General features: G+C 38.1%; 2 protein-coding genes across 2 annotated transcripts in view; one reads left to right on the top strand and one right to left on the bottom strand.

Moving 5' to 3' along the window:
• LOC110061648 (aconitate hydratase, mitochondrial-like) overlaps positions 1-15,022 on the bottom strand; it is a 28,842-nt gene extending 13,820 nt beyond the window's left edge. The window contains exons 1-11 of the mRNA XM_020768496.2: positions 14,885-15,022; positions 12,234-12,305; positions 8,371-8,450; positions 6,661-6,727; positions 5,415-5,486; positions 4,200-4,238; positions 3,208-3,451; positions 2,446-2,534; positions 1,283-1,334; positions 610-708; positions 52-248 (exon numbers count right to left, since the gene is read on the bottom strand). Coding sequence (XP_020624155.2) covers positions 52-248; positions 610-708; positions 1,283-1,334; positions 2,446-2,534; positions 3,208-3,451; positions 4,200-4,238; positions 5,415-5,486; positions 6,661-6,727; positions 8,371-8,450; positions 12,234-12,305; positions 14,885-14,908 — 1,035 coding nt within the window. The 5' untranslated portion in view covers positions 14,909-15,022. The remainder of the gene's footprint in view (positions 1-51; positions 249-609; positions 709-1,282; positions 1,335-2,445; positions 2,535-3,207; positions 3,452-4,199; positions 4,239-5,414; positions 5,487-6,660; positions 6,728-8,370; positions 8,451-12,233; positions 12,306-14,884) is intronic.
• A 4,866-nt stretch (positions 15,023-19,888) lies between these two features.
• On the top strand, positions 19,889-21,415 carry LOC149112193 (adenosine receptor A2b-like). Its single transcript, XM_089289505.1, has one exon. The coding sequence runs from the start codon at positions 20,268-20,270 to the stop codon at positions 21,195-21,197; it is 930 nt and encodes a 309-aa protein (XP_089145631.1). The 5' UTR covers positions 19,889-20,267; the 3' UTR covers positions 21,198-21,415.
• Positions 21,416-24,271: the final 2,856 nt, after the last annotated feature.

The raw sequence follows: 24,271 nt of genomic DNA, 5'->3' as shown, positions 1-24,271 counted from the left end.
TCATCTTGAAACATGATGACTAACAATAGAGAGGAGGCACCAAGTGCTCACCTCACTGAGATTTATCTCGATGACTTGGTCATAATCTGCTCCACTGTCAGACTGAAGAAACGTTGCATGTTTGTTGGCGAGGTCAGCAATCTGTGGCCTTCCAGTTGCAATGAGGTATTTCTCCATCCTGTTATTGTACGGAAAAACTGATGTTGTGGCACCAATTTCAGCACCCATGTTACAAATTGTTCCCATACCTATTAAAATGACGATAAGATGGAAATAGGGCTGTCAGGTCATGCATACAAATAACTTTTGTTTCCACTACTTAACTGCTGGTAGGATTTCTACAAGTTTGACAGTTTGGCAGCTCAGTTTGGCAGCCATTTTCTTATGACTTAGCTCACTGGCTGGGTGAATGGTTACAAGGCCCATTTGACACAGTCAATGTTTTCTTCAGCTGTTTTAATTGCTCTAAATCTTTGGAGATCTCTTTGGATTGCAAATATCAAACAATTGGTTGACAGATATAATAATAAGTATGCCAAAAAGTGCAAGTTAGCTGTCAGTATTTAATTAAAGAAGCATTTTTCAAAAGATACATGTAGAAAAGCTTACCTGTACAGGAAATAGAATCTACTCCAGGTCCAAAATATTCTACAATAGCGCCAGTTCCTCCCTTTACTGTTAAGATTCCAGCAACTTTCAGGATAACATCTGTCAAAACAAACACAACCATACACAAAGTTACAGAAGCTTGTATCCTCTTATGTGTCACTTATGGGAGGCGTGGTGGCCTCATGGTTAGTGCGCTCGACTCCAGATCGAGCGGTCCAGGTTTGAGTCCAGGCCGGGGACGTCGTGTTGTGTTCTTGGACAAGACACTTTACTCTAACAGTGCCTCTCTCCACCCAGCTGTGTAAATGGATACTGACAAAATTGATGCTGGGGGTAATGATGCAATGGACTAGCATGCCATCCAGGGGGGAGTATAAATACTCCTAGTCATTTTATGCTTAGTACAGTAACCAGAGATAAGTGCCAGCCTGACGGGCCAGCAGACTTTACCTTTTTAATGTGTAACTTAACTCAAGATTATCTTTGAACAATTGATAATTAAATAAAATCCATGACAAAATTGCTCATTGTGATTAATTCAAGTTCCCTCAGTTTACCTGTGATGACCATCCACCAAGGACACACCAATTTTGAAATTATATTGAAAACAAATGTTCACAGCAGACACAGAAATAGTACATTAATAAACAATCAGAAATTGAGTGGTTTGTACCTTTGGGTGAAGTCCAGCCCTTAAGCTCTCCAGTCAGTTTGACTCCTATGACCTGTTCATTTCAAGGAAAAATTATCGGCCAAAATGCTAACAATGTTAATCACGGCAGATGACTCACAACTACTTCCTTAGGAGAATTTCATTTGCAGTAACATCCTTAATCCTGTCATCAGCTTCACAAGCAACAACAACGACAACATCAACAACAATTATAGTTCACTTGTACCTCATCAAAAAAAAAATACACTGCAGTAGTTATCTATAACAATCACATTTGAAGAAAAAAAGATAACAGGGTACCTAAAATAACTATAAGAAGCTTAACTAATTAGCTTCTAAAATCAGTGATTTGAACAAATACATTAACATTTCAAATAAGTTGTGACTGCAGTAATTTGAAGAGAAAGCAATTCTTTTCATTCTGTTTTCCAGTTTTTTGCACAAAAGCCAAATTATCACTCTGGAATTTTAAAGGAATCCAAAACAGCCTAACCAATCAAATTGCTGTGTTGCCCACTTGTGTTATTTTAGGTTCTTCTGACACTGAAAAATCCAATGACAAGTTTGACCAGGAAGCAAGACTCCATGAGATCTTTCAAGTATTTAAGTACTCCAAAGCAGTATCTACCATGTTCACTGAAATTCTTTTATTTGCATATTTTAACTCTCTGAAAACAACAGCCACTCTTAAAGTACGAAAGCTACACTATATGAGCCAAAGGTAAGGCCCCTAATAGCCTGCCATCTGCCCTTCCCTTTCACAAATCTACTTAATGTGGGCGTTACTATCAGAATTCCAAAGTAAGTATTTAAAGACATGATGATATTTTATTTTCCATTAAATACGGGCTCTAAGCTTTAAACTGGCAGTGAGAGCAATTGTGTTTTATTGCCAGAATCACAACCTCAGAATAAGCAACAATGATTTCTGACTTTAGTAATGACACTTTCATTCAAAATAATGAAGGCTGCTGTTTTTCAAGTTTAGCCATAAGCAATCTGTTTTAATCTTCTCCAATTTTACTCTGAGAATTCTTTTGAGTTCTTTTACAATATTAAGCCATCACTGTGATATTTCAGTTAATTCTATGAACATTTGATCAGCCCTAAAATTGCCTAAAATTGTGAGACCTAGCCCTTTTAAGATATGACTGATATTCTACCTTGGGGCACTTGAGTTCCCATGGTATGTCAGCCATAACATCAACAGCATCTGCTCCACCAACACCAATACACAAACCACCAAGGCCACCTTGAAACAAAAGGGTGTGTTAATATAAAAGTGGTACCTAATTACATGTATGATGTAAGGAAATAAATAATATAATTAAGTGAACTGTTGGTGAACTACTTTTAATGGGCAAACGACCTTGGCAGTAATAAAGAAAATGTGACAAAGTTCTCATACCCATTTACCGGTAATATTTCATCACGCAAAAACAAAGGAAATCATGACTGTGACTGTGGTGTTTGGATATCCGATCTTGCTTAGTATGGATTGTTACAATTTTATTTTTTAAGTTTCAATTGAGAAGATATATCAAACACTCAAGAAAGTGTTTGACCGCATTACCAAGCACCTTGAAGCTCGTCAAAAATACTCTGGTACGCGTCATATTTTCAACTCTCTTCTTGGAAATGTATTCAAATGCAGTCTTTCGTGTTTGATATACTACTTGAAGCTTTAATGAGAATTCAACTCATATTTTCAACTCTCTTCTTGGAAATGTAGTCAAACGAAGTCTTTCATGGTTGATATATTACTTCAAGCTTTAATGAGATTTCAACCCATGACCTTTACAGTGGCAGAGCAGAACCTCTGCCTATCAGCTATCAGCTATGAGCTATCAGAATGAGACACCTATCTAACATGGAAATGACCTTCCATGGGTGGGTAGGGATCTTTTCTGTACTTTTGAACTAACCTCCATTTGGTGTGTGACTGTCAGTGCCGATCAGAAGCACACCAGGAAAACCATAATTTTCCAGAACGATTTGATGAATGATCCCGCTGCCTGGTTTCCAAAACCCAACACCATATTTTGCTGAGGCTGTAGCTAAGAAATTATAGACTTCTTCATTGATTTCTTTAGCTTTCTTCAAGTCTTCCTCACCTCCAACTTGTGCTTCTATCAAGTGATCACAGTGGACAGTTGTTGGAACTGCAACCTTTGTAGAAAATTAACAACAAAATTTAATTGAAGCCACTGTAGCGTATAGACAATTCTGAGTGTTCAAAATTTATCAAATGAGCACTTCACCAATGTTTTGACGGTATGCCTGTATTAGGAGCTTTGCTAAGCAGTCTTCCACAACAAGACGATAAGGCAAACACAGATAACACTACTAACAATGATTTCACAGCTTTTTCTAACATAGCAATTTGCTACATGTATATGTGGTATTCATTATTTTTGGAACTTGCTGGATGGAGAAGGTTGCTATTAGTCATAGTTTATTGTTGTATTAAAAAACACAACACAGTGAAAATGGTCACAGCTTGAAATCTAGATGTTTATCTGAATTTAAAGTCCAGTGAACTATCTGTAATGTCATATCTACTCGAAAAAGTACCATGGCATTTCCTACATTTTTAAAGTTTTTACAGTGTTTATTCAAGGGTGGCTCTTATAATTTTATATCCAACAATGATAGCATCAAGAACTGAAACTCCATTCAAAATATCAATGCCACCCTTTTTTCCTACTGGAATCAAGTAGATGCATAGAAACATAAGCACCTCTTTAGAGCTCAAGTAAGAGTGCAGCACTTATTTGAGGGCAGTTCTTTTAATTCATTCATTTGTGGCCTTTTTGTGGTACTTAATCAAGGCAACACTTTTTCCAGTAAATACACTACACCATGACTAAAAGTTAAGCCTCTGTTTTGTCTTTTAGAGAGTTCTGGATGCACTCACCTTAGGAAGTCCACTAGAGATAAACTGAAGCATAGCCATCTGAAATCAAATTAACCCATCAACTTGGTATTGACTGAACTGGGATAGGTCAAGGCTAATAAATAAATTATTGACAAAGTTTTTTGCAATGAGTGGGCACATATCTACATATTGACCACTTCCAGACACCCTAATAACATAACAAGAAGTTTTGCTCAGCAGCTGGCTCAAAACCAGAAAGGTGCTGATGGATAAATTTTCTCAAATGTTAAGTTTCTGATATGCAGGTCAAGGGAGGTTTTCTACATGTCATGAGTAGGTTTCACTGATATACTTGTAACATGGACAGCACAGTCCTCCTTTTCCACAGGTGCATATGCTACATGAGACAGACCTGTAAATTTATCCTATGGTCTTCCTGTCACTAGTTCTGCCATTTTGCGTTCAAGCAAACATGGACAGAAGAAATTGGTCACCTACAATAATATAAGTTGGGGCCATCATGAAAGGGAACATTGAAGTTCCTTCAGCCACAGCTGTCAATAGGGGCCGTAACCTGTAACATCCGTTATGGCTGAGTACATCTGATGGGCCCTTGATGTTACAGGTGAACTTGCCTTTAAGGTGGTTGTACACAAAGTTACAAGTTTGAAACGAGTGTGAAGATCAATGCTACAGTGGAATCAAAACTTGATGACCGCCCTGCTTCAGTAATATAGAAGTCGTATGTTCCTACCTAGACAATTTTAGTAACTTGTTTCAGTTGTAATGTAATTTAACAGCAGCTGTAAAATAAATATAGAGCAGTTTTCAAGTGAGTGTCGAAAGTAATCAGGCAATACACCCTATTCCAGAATGGTGGCCAATTTAATATTCTTTTGTCTGCATGTTAATTAGCCCTCTTTGCCTCATTTTCACTTCAAAATTCTTTTGTATATTGTACATGTTGACGAGGCAAAGAGGGCTAATTACCATGTAAACAAAAAAACAATAAACCGGCTGCCATTTTGGAATAAAGTGTATTGCTTTGGTTTTGAAACAAAAAAATGATTGATTGAAATGATGGAATGATTAATTATTTTTGGTTTTGGTTTAACTACAGTTTGAGATTGGCTGAGTAGTCTAATTGGTACGTAATTAGTTGATCTTGGTTTTACAGCACTCATTTGAAAACCGCTCTATTTTGCAATGAATAGAAACTATTCATGTAAGCACTCCTCTGAGACTTCTCGTTACCTGAGCTGTAGCATCTTGCATAGCAACACGATCAGGCCTCAACTTTAAGTATGACACACCCCTTTTTATATCCTGTCAAAACACGACCAAGAAGCGAAAATAATTTGTAAGAACATTTCTGCTCCAAAACACACACATGTATTCATAGGACAATACTCTAGCATACAACTGAACAACCCTAGAGTAATAAGCACTTAATGACTGGTTCCAAGGGAAACAGTGAGTTTTGTTTCCCCGAGACCCTCAATGTTGAAGCCAAGGGGAACATTGAGGTCAAGGGGAAACAAAACTCACTGTTTCCCGTGGGGCCAGTCATTAAGTGTTCTGTTATACCTCCTAACTCAAAAATAGAAAAAACTGCAAAGAAATCGATTGCTTGACGCTGGCTGACTTACAAATTTGTCATGGTTTCAAGAAGCACAACCTGATCATGTGCGAATCGAAAGTTCAAGTTGTTGTTTCCCTAGCGAGTTAGTGAGTTTTGTGCGCCCTAGAGAGTTGGTGAGTTTTGACCCACGACACATGACACGTTCTCCTCCAATTGGAAAATGTATTTGAGTTGGCAGGTTTAACAAAGAGTCTTGCCTTGGTAAAAGAGCATCTGACTCAATATTCTGTTTTTAAAACTGGAATGGTATCTGAAACCAATAAGCTTGCAGATGCCTGCAAAATATCTGTTACCTTAACTGATAACATAACTATGTACTTATTGGAGCTTGGGAGCTAGGGTACTGAACTATGAATCAATTAATGCAGAATATTATACTACATTCTTCAACATAGCTACGTGTAAGTAAAACTATGCAGTTTCATTACTAAACTCACCCTGCTTTTCTGTCCTGTGTACCTTCAAAATTTTCTATTCTAATTCTTTGATTTCTAATGAAGCTTCAGCTGGTGATGAGCTGGTTGTTAGCTACATTTCTGAATTGGGAATATCTCTGTATTATGAATAATGGTGAAAATGTTTTGATAGTCATAAACTAAACACCTCCACCAGCAGTCAAAACGTATGTACATGTACTTGCATGTAAAAGAAGAGAATCCAATATGCCAAATGCATTGCCAACATTGATTGTGCCACTGTACAAGACAACAGCACATGTTTGTCAGCATATAATAGTAAGAATAGTGCCGATATCGATGTTATACTGGTGGTGTGTTTGCCAAACTGTTCCCATTTGTTTACTAAAAATAAGCCACAAAAGCAAGAAAGTTCCTATGATTAATTTTAAGTCTATTGTACCTGGTTTGCTGGGTCATCCAAATGAGAGTAAAGAATTTTTTCAGACAGAGTCAAAGGCCTGTTAAGCCTGTAAAGAAATGATTTTGCTGCTAAATAAAAACAGCCTTCATTTGTCAAATCAGAAAAACCAGGATAAAATTGTTACTCTTATCACTAATACATGTATCTAGGTGCTTCACAGTTTGAAAAATTTAAAAACCAATTTTATGGTATTATGGAGCTTTTTCCACATCAAGAAGGTAGTAGACAGGCTTTAAAAGGCTGTGAACTATCTTCTTGAGAAGAAAAGGACTTCCTTCCACAAACTCTCCTGACTGCAAGCTAAATGAACAAATAAATGAATGAATGAATGAATAACTTTATTGTCGTGTCAAAAATTCTAGCTAGCTGTAAACAGTACGCTATTATTGTGGACACCTACAGTACCGCTCAGAAGAAACCTTCGCATTTTGCGAACAGTTACAGAATGGATACAGAACGGGTATGACAAGACGAACAGAATGGGTACAAAACGGGTACAGAATGGAATGGGTACACATGGAAATGGAACGGAAACTGAACGCGTTCTGTCGAGCATTCCCTGTGAAGTTTCTTCTTCTCGGTCCTGTATTATATACTAATAATAATTCTAAAATTCCAATCATTAAAAACATATGGGACATAGCTAATTAACTACAGCATAAAAGAAGACTAGGCTAATAAAACTGATTAGGACATAAGACAATTAAGTACAATTTTCGCTAATTTATTCCGTCAGGTTCATTGTTCTTAGCTGACTTTTAAATTTGTTAAGGGTTTCTGACTTTCTAAGGTCTTTACTCAGCTTTGCCCACAGTTTAGGCCCTAGATAGCTTAGGCTGTGTTTGCCATGAGTTACCATGTTGAACCTGGGTATGCCAAAGTCCGCATTTCTCAGAGCGTGGCAGCTTATATTCTTATGAAACAGTTTACCTATATAGGAAGGGGCAATGTTGTTTTTGACCTAATAAGAGATAATAATATTATGTGTAGAGTAGGTAGTTGGGCCATTTGCAATAGTTCCTCATATGTGGTACTCTTGCTGCAATAAACTGCATATAATCCTCGTTCCTGTAAACATTCCACTTTGTGTGTACTGGATGAGCAACAAAAGTCCCATACTATTTGACAATAGGTCAGGTGTGGTAGTATTGCTAATTTGTAGATCTCAAGTTTGGCTTTTGTTGAAATCATGTTCCAGCACTTACGGTGAACAATGAGATTTAAATTTAATTGATTTAACTATAATTTTTAACTATAAGTAATTATTAGATTTTATTGTAATTTTTATCAAATTTAAGATTTTCTATCACCATTCTTACTAGCTTTTAGGGTTGCGCCTCACATGGGTAACTTTATTTTCCCATTCGCGCAATTCCTATTGGTCCTTTTCTTCTTTTAATTATATTGTAATTTTGTGACCAATAAAGTTGATAGATACAGACACAAAGTCATATTAAAGCAAAGTAAGGTAAGTATGCATAAGAGCCAAGTGGACCATCAGGCTGGTGCTTAAATCTCCAGTGGTTTCTGTAGCATGAAGTGATTAGGAGTATTTTTACTCCACCCCCTCCCTCTGGCCCCGGATGGGATGCTTCTCCATTCCAGGGTTACCCCCAGCATTAAATTCGCCGGTGTACATCTGGGTGGAGAGAGGCACTGTGCTTTAAAACCATTTTTTCCAGGACTTACCTATCACGAACTATTCTCAAATTGTCTTCCAAGTGTTGATAATTCAGATATTTGTCTGGTTCAAATTTGCTCAAAGCCACCTTGGTAAGGAAGAAAAAATCAAAGTTCAAATTACCTCATTTACGCTAACTATACATAGCTGGCACAAGGCCACAGACTAAATGCAATTAATACATATAGGGGGTCTGTCTCTTCATGTAGAGAGCAACCCCTTTTCATTTTAACCATTTGTATAGGTAATCACATTAAATGTAAGTGCAATTAATTAAGGATTAACACTACAAGTCATATTATAAAATTCTCTCAAAATTGCACAAGCCTTTAGGTGAGTGCAATTTTTAGAAAGAATTTCAATTGTCATGAGTAATGACACAAGTAGTGTTATGTTGTGCTACACAATGGTTTTACCATAATTATAATGGTCAGTTTGGTCCTGGAAAATTAAAGTGCACCTAACCCTTTTCTTTTTTCTTGGCTAAAACGAACCTACTTGTTGTTTGAAATATTTTACTTCTGCAAAAAAATTTTGGACTCTGTTAAATCCTTGATTTTCTGTACCCAACGAAATCTCAACAATAGCCTAAAATTGCCACCATTTTGTTTCACAACCATTTTTGAGGAGAATGGGTCCAGTGGCTATTGTGACGTCCACCCACGAAAGTTGAGTACCTACGTGCAGAGGTCACCAAGTCTTGAAAACTGCAACACTTACGTCGCTCTTATAAACATGAAGCATTCCAGAAAGTAAAACACAAACTGGATTTAATAGAACAACCATACCTTGACAAAATACAATCTCGTTAACGACAAATGTTAACAGGCTATAAGCATGCATGGGAATCTTGTGTTTAGGTGACGAAATTACCATCCAACTGACTCAAAGCAGTCCTTGAGATTTCTTTCGGGCTTTTTGATTGCCTGCTCCTCCACTTCGTATCTAGCTTTCCATTCCTAATATACAAGCATCTCGTCCACAAAGAAGTCTTCCCTGTCGTCACTTGAAATATTGCAAATTGCTCTCAAAGCTCTAAGCAGCGAGTTCACAGTTGTCAAATGTGTTCAATCGAGGTTTATTTTGGAGTCTTCTGAATCCAAACTTAACTCTGACTCCAGTGACGAAAAAGAAATAATTTGAAACAAAACTCGAGACATTTTAGTCCCAAAATATATTGGAATGATTAGTTTTGTTTTCCATTTTCTTGAGCAAATACCGAGAGCCGACTGAGACGCTATTGTGTTTGGTTCATGGGGAGACGTCATCAGCAACTGCCATCCCAGACTCCCTAAACACGGTCGCACAACAATTCAGCGCGACTTTGAAAGAGCATAGAAAATTGAGGATTCAACCAAATTCAAAAATGTTTTTGCTCAAATGCTTTGAATAACAAGTGGATTCATTTTTATTAGTGGAAAAAAGTTTTTGGGGTTAGGTGCACTTTAAGCAAGCATTAATTTTATGTGTGTTAATTCTACTTCTTCTTTTCTTTCCAACCGCACCATTTTTAAAATACTATAATTTTCAATATATGAATGTAACCACATTTTTTGAAAGAATTTACTAAATAAATGATTTCTAGATATAGACAATAGTTATCAGAGTCATCAGATTAATTGTGGATACAGTAATTATGTCCAACCAACTTGTAACATGTCTAGCCAAAAGAGAGATTTGAAAGGAAACATGTCCAGCTATGCTGATAATAAACATAGGCACGCAAGGCGTGCAAGAGTTATTTTTTTGTGAACTATAAGTCTCGGAGATAACAGCATTCATGGAACTGTTTACAGTAATGATTTGGTTGATTTGACAAGTTTTTTGGTTGCGATGTACAGCAAGAAAGAAACTGGGAGTTTATGATGTACATACAATGTTACATCGGTAATGGTCAGATAACTAAATAGTAAGCCATAAAATGTTTGACTGAAGAAACTACAGTAATCTGACACGTCTCCAGATTAATGTAGATACCATCTTATTTTCTAACAGGCAATTTTATTCGTTCTTTGATACAACCCACACTGTGATTGGTCGGACACTCGCACATGCATAACTCCCTCACTCACCGATCACGTAGCCCTTCCCCCCGGCGGGGGGACTCCCTTATATGGGCTATATAGGTCTGTGCGACCCCGAAGGGTATGGTTTTTGAGCCGTTTTGGTCATAAATAGGGTATCGATTTTAGCTGATTTTGGCCATTTTGGTCATAAATAGGGTATGGTTTTTGCACTCTAGCCTTGATATGGGTATGCTTTAAGAAGACGCCACTTTTTCATTATTATCGAAAAGAAAATCAACAAAAGCCCTTCGCAAATTTATATGTTTATGGTAATTTAACATTGGTTTGAACTAGGGAGCTAATTATAACGCAGGTCTGAAACAGGGTTTTGATTTGAGGGTCAGGTCGTAAATAGGGTTTCGAATTTTTGGTCAGGTCATAAATAGGGTAAGGAATATCGCAGATTTTGGTCATAAATAGGGTAAGGGTTTTGGGAAGCGGGCCACACACCCCCGACCAATTTTTCTGGGAGCCCCCTCGGGAGCCCTTCCAGCCCCCAAGAAGAATTTTTGCTCAAAAATACTCAAGTAAGAGAACTTTTCGCATTTTATACGAGTCGTAAGTTTACCCTTTTTACATAACACTACTTCACCGAAAATTGAAAGAAAGAGAAAAAAAACCTCTCTGGCACATTGAAAGTCTGATTTAATTAAATTGCACTTTAACTTGGTACCACACAGTCTTCAAAGGACATTTGAACAGTTTTCATACTTTTTACCTTTAAAAAATATCGGACTGAAAAGAATGTCATAAAATGTCCATCAAATAAAAATATTAAACTGCTACTGCAGAGACGTAAAAACCGTCCAGAAATGAAAGCTTCTTTTTTGTTTAATATCCTGGGAACACTAGCCGATAACTTGTAAGCTCTAATTGAATTTACTCCCATATGAAAAACAAAAGTGTCGAGTTACCATTTGTAACTAAAAATAGCAAACATCTCGTGGGAACAAGTGGTGACGATTCGTCAGCTCTAATTGAATTTACCACCTTGTGAAAAACAAGAGTGTCAAATTACCCATTGTAACTAAAAAGTAAAAATATCTCGTTATATTTGCATGCAATAAGAACAAAGCAATCGTTACCTGCACTTACTATTGTAAATGTTAGAACTGCTTCAAATCTAAATAGTCTCGTCTCCTCTAAAACATGTCTTAAGAACTAGAACCGACGATTCGTGACCTCTAACTGAATTAACTCCTTGTGAAAAACAAAAGTATCAAGTTACCCTTTGTAATTAAAAATAAAAATCTCGTGCCATTTGCCTACTACTAACTCATGAACTGCTTCAAAACTCAAGACTCATCTCGTTCATAACTAGCCACCATTACACTGAAAATTATGCACTCTGAAACAACCCAATGTACGTATGTAACTGTCACACTCCCCTCCAAACCGGACTAAAAATCGCAAACCGGCAACATACACATCACTCTTTATTTTTCAATCACCGAAGTCCTTGTGTTTATACATACCTTGTGTTTCTCACGTACCATTTACCTTTACAACAAGAAATTTGATTGGCTGTTCATAGTAGATCTAATCTGATTGGTGTGACATACATACATCTCTCACTCACTCACTCACTCACTCACTCACTCACTCACTCACTCACTCACTCACTCACTCACTCACTCACCCATTGACCCATCCATAACATACCCGACGCGCCGACTAAGAGGTATTTTTTTTTACAAAAAAATAACTCAAAAATCACTTCTAGTACGGAAAACACTGTCACATCTACATGTATTTTCTCCACACCACATCAATAGTAATATAGAGTCAAGCAGACAAGAAATTACCTTTTGCGCAGCAACATACGAGGTGGTGAACAGTCTGCCATGATAGACTGCTGCTCGGACAGAAAACAAAGCCTGAAATGAAGATGAAACCAGCTATGAACATGGCATGAGCTGCAAGCACAAGTAAACACACTCTAAAAAGGACGCACTTGGGATAAGTTCTTACTGTCCCTAAGTAGTGAATTACAGCATGAACATGGAATGAAAATAATTAAATGAGTGATAAAAACAATAGGGAGCTACCTCTACTATCTGAGTAACAGATGTCTGCTTGCCTATGCACCAGCTCTTAGACAGAGACAGGGGGACAAAGTATGTGGAAGAGGCCCTCCTTTTATCCTCTTCCTATCTAATCCTCGAGTAGGTATCCTGCTTACAGGTAAACATATATATGTCTGAAGTGAAAAATGTCCTTTTAGAGGGAAGAAATTATACATATGATGTAGGCCGATTTGTTCTTTAGGTTAGAATGATTTTCATTCATTCATTCATTCTACCTGTTCCTATCCATTGGCACTCACTTATTCCCATAATTTGGATCTTCATCTGATTCATCACTCTCGCAACTTGTGCGGACTTTCCTGCGGTATACATTGTTCTCACATTCCAGTTCCCTATTCTAATCTGAGTCCTTGGGGTCATTAGTGGTTTGTTCAGCTCCTGAGCATCCTCTCGGCTTTGGCTCAAGGGCGTCATACTTTGCCTACCTAAGCAAGGTACCACATTGGCCCCAAGAGAAGGTTGCCTTCGAGAGTTTAAGGTTTCTGTAATCTGCTTTGTTTTAAGGGGGCGGGTGATTGACCCACCGCCCAACCCCCAACCTGGAGGACCAGGGGCTGTGCTTTATCTGGTCTCTACCCCTCGACCAATCCGGCATGGTTAAACCTGCCAGGGACTAGAGTCCCAGCCGGCACAGCTCTTAGGGTCATTGAGACATCCAAGCCTCACCACCACTACAAGGTGACAGCCCAAGGTGAAGCAGAATGATTTTAGTCTAGATTAATTTGTTTCAACCCTAGGTTAATTTTTTTTTCCTTTTCGAGAGTTCTTAAAAATAATAACTCACACAACACTCATCCCTTTCAGTTCTAATAACCCTATCCTTCAGATCCTATATCAACCCACTACCCCCCCCCCTCTCCAACACCTAGATTTGAACACCTGATCTCTGATTTTGTAGCCACCTTCACCTCCACTAAGCCACCCAAGCGATTGTTGCAAATTTGCTCATGTTTGTTGGTCTGATAAGTTATTGGTCCCAGACTTCCCCTTCCCCTTTGATACAAATTCACCTATGTTGAAATCATTCTGACCAAAAGAACAAATAATCTATTGACCAACAACACATATAGGTTTACAGTGGTTTCACTACCTGTCGAGTTCGCCATGTTCAAGTTCGGTACATGTTTACTACCCACAGGCCGAGTTTGCTACCTCAGCTAACCAGGTTTGGCTCGGCAGTGGATGAAAGAACAAGGAATAATCTATATGTACCTATGTCCCGTATTTTTAGTTTTATCGATAGTAGAGAATGCAAATTAAATAGGTAGTGAACTGGAAGTTCTGGGTAGCGAACATGTAGTGAACTCAAACACAGCCAACTCGATATGTAGCGAAACCAGCTGTTACCCATATATATGTTCAAACCATGTTCTATCCAAAACAGATATTTTAAAAACTCACATATGAACTGTACCCAATTGGGAAATAAGATAAGACAATGAACTTTGAAATTCCATTGGCATATCTTACATGTAGATATGGGTAAGGCAGAAGGTGGAATAAGTTAATAGAAGTACTTTTAAAGAAACAGGCTAATCAATCTTTGTCAAAACCTCTGTGAAAGTGAATGCCTATTTAATTGATTCCTTTGAAAGGTGTTTTCCTTATTCTTCACTAAACACTTGGTTTAGTGACTTGTTTAATTTTTCACCCCTTACCAAGGGAAGGAGGTCAAGAGAGAATTCAGTGTGCGCCAATTTACATGACTTGTTTATTTTGTCTGTTGACACGCAACACCATTAATAAATATTTTTGGTAAATTATTGAACTTGACAACTGAAAAGAGTTGAAAAGAGTACATTACAAGTTTTGGGTTCTAATGTTACTTTTTATATTTTATGTTGAAAGGTGGTTTCACTGACAAAGTAACCTGATATATTATTGTAAACTGCTCCTATGTACACTGTTAAAGGAGGGGTGAAAATCTAAGGTGCAAATCGATAGGTACATGCATGCAAGTGTTCTTTGGTCGAGCCTATTAAAGGTCTCTAGTAAACGAATGGTATTGAACATCACCTTGCATTTGAGCAGTGCAAATCTGCAAAGGAATCTCATAATTACTACATGTAAGACGTGAAAAGAGAAAGGTCAACACGTCCACATACATTTTAAACCAAGAGGCACGTTTTTCAAGGCAAGATATATCTTCGGAAGCTTGGAGAGATTGCGCAAAAAAAACATTTTGCGTGCCATGCCTGCGTTCCATTTTAAAACTAAGTTTAACGCAATATCTGTACTTAAATAGCCCTGAAGTCAATCAGATGAAGCAGGTAAGCTTATATTAGATCACGGTTCGTTCAGCGATCTAACTCAGTGATTGTTAATAGCTCTTTCTTGTTTTTACTACGTAAAATATCATCAGACCTTACCTTTCTGGTAAATACTCGTTGCATCTTTGCAGACAGAGGTAAATACCAGGCAAAAAGGCATAAAACAATGCCACTTGTACGATTTCCTCTCGCTCCTCTCTCGTACTTTTACACTGCCTCTTTGGCACGCATGATCACGCGATTGTCCGCTGTCAAAAAAAAAAAATAAATCGCGGGCTATTGTGTAAAGTCCAATATTCCGAAAGAGTTTCAGAAATTGCACGGAGTACCCGAACACTGTATCAGCAATAACATAGTCATCTTTTTTATTCATTTACATTCATGTAAAAGAAATGTACTGTTATTTACCTATGTTACTGGGTCTTTCTGAGCCGTTGAGAAGGGATTTGACTAGAATGTCTATCATTTATCTAGCAGGAGGCGTGGACCTTTGGACCCGTAGACTACGAGTAGTCCTCTTTTGCTTAGTCCATCGTGCGTGACGTGAGAGGAAACTGCGAGAAAAAAATAGCAGCGCGAAGCCATTTTCTGTCTCGCAGTTTTCTTTCTCTTCACGCACGACGGACTAAGCGAAAGAGGGACTACTCTTACAGTCTATTGGACCCGTGGACCCGTGGACCTATGGGCTGTGGAGTGTAGACTGAATGTCTGTGTGTAGCACGGCACGAAAAATCGCCTTTGTCGGGCGTTAAATGTATGTTCAAAGGTTTTGTAAAGGCACCCTTTGCACGCTTTTGACGATCTTCAACGCGCATTTAAGCCTCTTTAAGATCATTTGCCCGGGACCTTTGCTACCCACGTCAAAGGCGGTAAAGACCGTTTTCACTCACCAGTGAATGCCTTTGATTTGCGCGAAGGTGATCCTTTGATACACCTTTGCTTACTGTCAAAGGCGGGTTAAAAGTGTAATCAAATCTGTCTGCGATTCAAGTCAAACGTTTGCTTTTAAGTAGGCCAATACGCAGGCCAAAGGTTTGTCAAAGGTGCTCTGCGCGTTCCGCGCTCGCTTCTCGCCCGAACTTCTCGCTCGCGCTCCTCGTTCGCGCTTCGCGACCTTTTATCGCGTTTCGCGCGATCCACATCTTAAACGCCTTTTCTGCTTGCTACACTAGCTTTGTAGCTCTGTTGTTGTTGTATACGAAAGATGCAATCACATCTGTACAGCCTTGCTTTATGCTTGACAATTCTGGAAGGAATATACCAGCTTTAACAAAGTTTTTTTGTACCAAACTATTTGCAAATGTTGACGGAAAGGCGGCCCGGGAAGATCATCGTGCCTGATTTTAATCTGAAAATTAATAAGCTTAACTTCATCTCAGTTTTAATTTTTTTTCGTTTTTATCGGAAGTAAAATTGCAAAATGTGGATAAAATTAGTAGACATTGGTTTCAACAACACTCAATAAATTAACCCCTTTCCTAAACTACTGAGACAATCTGAGATGAGGGCAATTTAGACAACTTACGGCTATGATACAGTAGTCACACAGGTCCTCACCCCTGCCGTTCTCTCCTTCCATAGTCAACTAGGCCTTTCCCCTTTGCAGACTATGAGCGGACAAAAACGTGATAAGGACTCAATAAATCTTAGCAGTGTGTATGTTTCGTTTCATGTTTGTATTTTCAAGGCCCAAAAATAAACTACAACTACCGTTTGTCAAGACGGTTTTGAATTTTATCGTAGTATTTTACTTTGAGTTTCGTTTATTTTAACTTCAATAATATATAATACGCAGAAGTAGAAAATCTGACAATTATACTTCTCACGCCAACGTTTGTAACTTGATACTTTGTTTTCCTCGGCAAGGTATGCAACACGATACCCTTGTTACTTCGAAAATATAAGAATAGATTTTTTAAACTCGCTGCTGGAGATACATGTATATGGAATGAAGTTAGATATCTGATGAACATTCGAAGGGGAACTATGTTGTTTTATATAAAGCGCAAAATTTCACCTCACCGATAAACAAGAACTAAGCTACAGTAATTATCAAATAGTCACGTCGAGTCACGGAATAGTGCGTTCTTACCCACGGGAGGGAGGGAACGTCTACCTCCCGTTTTTCCTCGGGGGTGCCTTTGACATAGGAGAGCAAAGGTATAAAGCTGAAGTCCAAGTTATTGACATGTTTGGCCTTGCCTTTTGACGGAGGTCAAATGTATGGCAAATTCATAAGATATTTGATTCCTCCTTTCACCTGCGTCAAAGGTGGAGTCAAAGGGGTGCGATCCATTCAACCAAACTTCAACCGAAAAAGCCGGGCCCGGGGCCGAGAATGGAAATTGAATTTGACCTTTCCCACCTTTTCTCAATCCCATTACCTCGTAGCCTGCGTCGCAGACAGTCTAAACCACCGGACTATATCGGGGATTTTGTGAAACGTCGGGCTGCAACGCAGGCTAATTACCTTGCTGTTCGGTACTCTCCATGTTCAACATATAGATCGTTTTCACGTGACGTCATCACTTTCTAAAATCCAAAACGAAAGAGCCAACAACGTTTTTGTCCTCATCAGGCACAAGAGGCGTTATATTTATATCTGTTTACAATTTTACAGCTCAATAGCGTGCTTCGTTTGGAATCCAGAGCATTTTGAATTTCAGGGTTATGGAGGTGCGTGACACAAGGCTATGATCGAGTTTGTCGAAAAATATATACTTATCCCATGATTTTGAGCCTTTTTAGTTAAAAATGCTAAGTTAAAGCATTAGGAAAAGTGCTTATGTAAATGCTTGTTTGATCAGTACTGATAATCAGTCGCCTAGATAGCCAAAGTAAGTTCCTGATGTTTACACTATTTTCCGGCCGCCATATTGGTGTACCACGGAGGTACACCAACATGACGTTTTCATACTGGGCTGTGTAAATATCGGCGAAACATTTAGACGAATATCTGAAGTTTGGGGAAACGCACAGGCCTAAAACTTGGAGAAGTGGCTTATTTAGTTATCTTCTATAACATCATAATTTCATAGCTTTTTCGACTGGATGGTTTTCGATTTATTATTATTTTTTTATTGCGTGACAGTGAAAACGATCTATATTGGAGGAAAACACTTATCATTGCAGCTTTTATAGATTGCTAACGGCGGATTTATCGGTGTAACTAGTACATCCATGTGCAGTAACAACAGTTATGTAGCTGTGTTACCGCAGTGTACGTTTTGGCTGTTAAAAACGGTCTGTTACCCGTGAGAATTTTTAATGCTCTTTTCGTTTATTCGAAAGTGGCGTTTGAAGGTCTTTGAACACCTTGTATCACCTCGTTCGAGGTGATACACTTCTGATGTTAATCAATGGTACTGCTGCAAAACGCTGCCAGTTTCATGTGCTGCGCGTGTGGCGTGCGTGTTTCCAAATGTGGGTTTTTACCGAAAAAAGATCCTTAGCTTCCTAACTAGCTATAGGACGTTGGTCGAAAACAAGGTAATACCTGCATAAAGAAATTTCACGACTAAATTAGTTTTATATTTTCAAAAGGGGAAAAGAAAACAAAACCATGTCTTCAGGAAGTCGCTTAGTATGTTAACCGGTGGTACAGCTGTAAACTGCTGACAGTTTCATGCACTGCGCATGCGGCGCGCACAACAAATGTGTTTCCTGTAGGAGCACGTTGTTCAAGAGAATCAATACCGCATGAAGTGAAACTTCCACTAACTATAAAGTCACAATCAGACACAGTTATAAACAATTATATTGTATCTAACATGAAATACGAGCAGTCTAACTTAGCTGCATGAAGACAAACGAGGTCGTGTTTCGCCGTAAGGGATTGCTATAGCATGGTAACTTCTGACACACTTGCGTTCTATGGTAGTTTTATGCTTTAAGCAAGGAAAAAATATATACTAATCGTAAAAGCCTGGAATAAATTTTATCACATATCAGAATTAATAATACACATGAAAAAATTACTTGATTCTGATTGGCTAAGAGCAGTGCAGTTCAAGTGTAACACCAGTGCAAAAAGTGTAACATCAGTGCAAAAAGTGTAACACCAGTGCAAAAAGTGTAACATCAGTGCAAAAAGTGTAACACCAGTGCAAATTACACATCAAAATTCTGGATTATGATTGACTGAAAGATAATAGGAATTTTTCTAAGAAAATGATATCAGGTAAAATGATGACGAAAATTTTGTGTTGAAACTTTGAAAAAAGTTTTCTCAAATAAGAAAAAATGGCTCCAAGAAAGATCTTCCGGCACTTCCTCCGCGCGAATTTTTTCATGTTTATATTATTAATAAGTAATCATACGGTTTTTCTCGTTCAATTTGGAGTTAATTTGCACTTGTGAGTTTTTCAAAAAGCTGAAATTACACTCGCCGAAGCGGCTCGTGCAATTTCAGCGTTTTGAAAAACTCACTCGTGCAAATTAATTCCAAATTGAACTCGAAACCGTATGATTACCTATACAAATATATCTTATTAGATGGTTTGGTGTGTAGTATCGCTGTATATTTTTAGGAGTTGTGCCGTATTTTGACGAGCCCGTAGTGCGAGTCAAAATAGAAACAATGAGTAAAAATATGCAGCGATACTAAACACACCAAAACATCTAATAAGAGATTTATTATCCAACTGCTGTAGTCAATAAATTTATCAGTGAAAGAGGGAGAGTGTGACAGCTTTGCGAGCGCGCGCCGACCTGTACGGCAAACAGGTTCTCTACTGTACAAATACGGCAAACAGGTTTTCTACTGTACAATATCGCTGTATATTTGTACTGTTATTTGGACGGTATTCGCTGCAGTTGTTGTAAGAATAAGCAGTTCTACTGGCCGTATTGTCTCTTTCATTTGCATAACAGAAACTAGAGGTTATAATTAACAGCAGATGAAACTGGTAGCAGTTTGCAGGTGTACAACGGATTAATCAGTTTAAGCAACCGTTTTTATTGGTTCACCTCAAAGTTCGTCAAAAATACTCCGCTGCGCGTCGTACTTTCAACTCTCTTCTTGGTGTTTGGAAATGTGGTCAAACACGGTCATTCATGATCGTGTTTTATATACTACTTACAAAATTCAAGACGCACGGATATAATTAAGCAATTTTATTTTAATTTGACCGCAAACTTTATGAACCATTCGGTTGAGGTATTTTTTTTTTGCAAACAGAGGATCTGACAGAGTGACGTCTGGAACGCTTTTCTGCTCTCGTTCACTGAGGATTGGTAGTTCTGTTTGCAAAGACAGAAATCATTTGCTCTTTAAAAGTGATCCAGTTGGTCCGTGGCATGGGAAACCAAAACTATCTTAGCTTGGGGTACAACATCTTGTAAGTCAAACGATCAGTGCCCTGAAGTCTTAGCTTAACGGTGATCCAACTAGTTTATGGCGAGAAGGAAGAAAACTCTGTTAACTTTGTAAACATTGTTGCAAGTCATACTCTCACTGACCTTAAAAAAATCAGTCAATGCCATGAACTCCTTTTGTGAATTTCTGCTGCAGCGCTCTCCCAAAGTCTTCGAATTTGCAGACCTTCGTTCGACGTACATCGCTATTTGTGTCTTCAACAGTTTTCTGTCCTATACCGCCATCATGCTGAACGCTGTGACAATCCACGCGATAAGAAAAAGTTCTTCATTGCCAAAGACTTTAAAAACATTGCTTCTGAGCCTTGCTGTTTCAGATGTTGGTGTTGGTTTGTTGGGACAGCCTCTTTACACCTCACTTTTGTTAAATTGGTTACAACAAAAAGACCCTGGCTGTAAAATCCATTTGGCTTTTGCGATCACAGTAAGTATTGTTTCCTTGGCCTCTTTCTTTAGTGTTGTGGCTGTAAGTGTAGACAGGTTCTTGGCAATTCATCTTCATCTCAGATATCAGGAACTTGTGACTCACAAGCGTGTTATTGCTGTGGTGATCTCAATCTGGCTGCTTAGTGTACTTTTTCCTTGCTTGGTCTTCTGGGTCTCGCGCGATATTTTGTTGCCTATTGAGCTTTCTGTTGGAGGTTTTTGTCTTCTTCTTACAACAGTGGCTTACATCAGAATTTATTTAGCCGTACGACGTCACAAGAATCAGATTCAGGTTCTGCAAGTACAAGACGTAGCAGAGAGTGGCGAAATAGCAAATTTTGCTAGCCTCATTAAATCTGCGGTCGGTTTATTCTACGTATATCTGGTGTTTTTGATTTGTTATTTGCCATACCTTGTCGGTTTGGTCGCCTTTGACTTGAACGGCCCCAGTATCTCTTTAAAGAGATTTTCCCTTTTCTCGTGGATTCTTGTATATCTCAACTCATCACTGAACCCAATAATTTACTGCTGGAAGATGAGACACATTCGACACGCTGTCATGGACATATTGAGGAACATACCTTGGTTTAGAAATAGCGCTACACAGTAATCTTAAGACCGGCCACTTTCAGTGTTTTTGTTGTTTAATCCAGTAATTTAAATACATAAACAACAGCGGTTTAAAACCACCCTAAGGACTGTAACTGTTTGTAAAATTTTCTCCATTTCAAATTCTTTGTTATATGTCTTCATCGATGCCGCAAAGTTGATGTAGTTTTTCATCTTGTACTTTTTAATAAGCACTAATTAAAATCAGTTGTTTGAAAAGTTCCCATTTATATAGCGGCACTGTTGGCTGTCAGCCTAGTAATTATGTAGCTGATAATAATGTGAATGAAGATCAAAATATTCCAACTTGAGTTTTATCTACTGTGGATATTAATCATATTTTGAATATTGCCAAAGTTGTTTATACTCGGGCTATGCACTGTGTCATATTCAATTGTGTATGGATTGTGACTTTATATTTAGTGGTAGTTTCACTTCATATGGTGTTGATTCCCTTGAATAATGTGCTGCTTCAGGAAAAACTATCACCCGCATTTGGAAACACGCACGCCACATGCGCAGCACATGAAACTGGCAGCGTTTTGCAGGTGTACCATTAATTAGCATCAGAAGCATATCACCTCGAACGAGGTGATATGCTTCTGTTAACATACTAAGCGTCTTTTTGAAGATATATTCCTTTTTTCTCTTTTGAAATTATAAAACGAATTTATTTATGAAATTTCTTGTATGCAGGTACCAACTTTTTTTCGATCAACGCTCTAGGCATGTAGCTCAGGATCTTTATACGGTAGTGTTCTCATCTATATCTCTTTTACCACGTCCAAAAGATCCGAAATAGAAGAGAGTTTTGTAGTTTTTCGAAAAAGATATAGCTTGGTTAATAGAAACAACAAATAGGCAGACACTGTTGACATTTTCATGGTTTGAATGTGATGAGTAATCCATAAGCTGTAGATTGGCGTTTGTCTTATCTTGTTCACTATTCACGGGTATTTCTGTGATACCATTATTGCATTTGTTCCATCAACTGACAAAGAGTTCTAGTAATGATCCATCAAAGAATAAGTGATATGAATAGCTGGAAACTGTTGTCAATCACCTTAAGCACCTTAACTTCTCTTTCAAAACGAGTCCTGATGCACAACCCTTTCATATTAAAATGAGTTTGTCTTGAACTTTCATTGTCTTGCAAATCAAACTCATTTCCATATCAAAGGTTCTGCACCAGGACTCGTTTTGAAACAGCGGTAAAAAGTAACTCGGAAATGACTTATTAGCCCATGTCTATTTTTCGGTGTTTTTAAAACTGGTTATTCATCAGTGAATTCATGCGTTTCAAGTTGATCTCGTTACCATTGTTCGCTCCTACTTGTGGAGCCGACATTGGAACAAATAGTAATTTCATTGCAGTCGTCGGTTTAGCGGAAAGCATTACATAGGCTAGGAGTATGTTTTAAATCGCGAAATAAATGAAACTAATAATTTAAGTTACATTGCACAAATTAACATATGAATATGATCAAATGCACGGTTTTGTTCGCCGCCGGAACCAACAGTACATATTTAGACTTTTTCTTTCTTTTTTTCTGTTCCAATATTTTAATTTGATAAAAATTGACCAAATCTAAGTGTCTTACTATTATTATTATTATTATTATTATTATTATTATATTTACTTTCTTTTCTTTTCTTTTCTTTTTTTTCTTTTTTTTACTATTACATACCATACTAACATTACCTACAATACTTACATTACTTACAATACAACCGTTACTTACACTACGATTACTACTTACACTACGATTACAAACACCACAAATACTACAGACACGCTGCCTACACAACTGATAATACAAATCTTACTCTACATTGTACTCTAATTACACAATTACTTTTTTAATCAAAACTATAACAAAATTCTCGAACGTGATTGGCTAACAGCAGCCCGATTTGAGCATTAATTGGACAGTGTACGCGTTATGCTTGTAATAGCATGGGTGACAAATTACTCCTTAATTTTGGCGCGAAATTTCAGCGTTAATTCATAATTTCACATGTGAAATTACAAAATTGCTATGGCAACATCTCTTGTTTCTCGATCAGTGCCAAGATGGCGTCGAGATTTAAGACGGTGACCATTGAAGAAGTTACGGTATTAAAAGAAGCGGCAGAAAACTGAAATACGTGAAAGAGCACAATTAACTGGGTGAGGGTTTTTGAGAAGTGGTGAGACGAAAATAGACTTGAGAGAAACCTAGAGATGAATCTTCCTGAGCAGTTGGATGACTGAAGTACTTGAGCGGTTTTACGCCTTTGTGTGTAAACAAGACGGAACCGATTACGAACCTGGGTCCCTAACCCTGCTGATTATCTAACCACTCAGTCCGGAAAACGGTGGTCAGAAAGCTGAAGGCCAAGGGAGTTCCAAACTCAGTGGCCACGTTTACAATTTCCACAACTGTAATGTGGTGATAAACCAAGGATATGCCGGGCAGGCTAACGCTTCCTGCACAACAAGCCGCAATGTATAATTTGTCCGCAACCATGTTCCTTGCCAGCTCTGAAGGATTTTCAACTTTGTGCATTTTCGCTTGACTTTCATTTAGGCAAGTTTTCTGAGACCATAAAGTAAATTTTTAGTGATAATTTCACTTCAAAACAAACTGTCGAAACTTTATATGGCCTCGTGCAAAATTTAAGGCCCGGTTCAAACGTCGAACTTTACATGTGCTGAACCTAATAGCCCCAATTAAGTACATGATGAGATCGACGTTTGAATCAATTAAGTTTGACAGATGTTATTTGGGTCGACCCGGGAATTAAGTTCGACATGGCCAGTCGGTCAGTTCGACTACGGAGCGACTCCGATTCAAACGTCGAACTTTTCATGTACCGAACCTAATGCATACATTACAAATACATTAAATGAATGAATTTTTACCCAGAGATCTGCACGTTTCCTATTTTTGTCACGCACACACACCTTGTTTTGATCATTTGGAACAAAATAGCGGGAAGAGCGGGACGATATGTGTTCTTATTGCTTCAAGAGCACGAAACATACTTGCCTAATTTGCATAAACCACTTCTGCATGAGGTGTTCCGTATTTG

This window comes from Orbicella faveolata, unplaced genomic scaffold, assembly GCF_042242905.1.
Source record: "Orbicella faveolata isolate gen_17 unplaced genomic scaffold, um_ofav_v1 contig_2, whole genome shotgun sequence".
NCBI classification, from domain to species: Eukaryota; Metazoa; Cnidaria; class Anthozoa; order Scleractinia; family Merulinidae; genus Orbicella; species Orbicella faveolata.
Note: the sequence above shows the minus strand (reverse complement) of the source record. Positions and strands in the feature narration are given on the sequence as shown.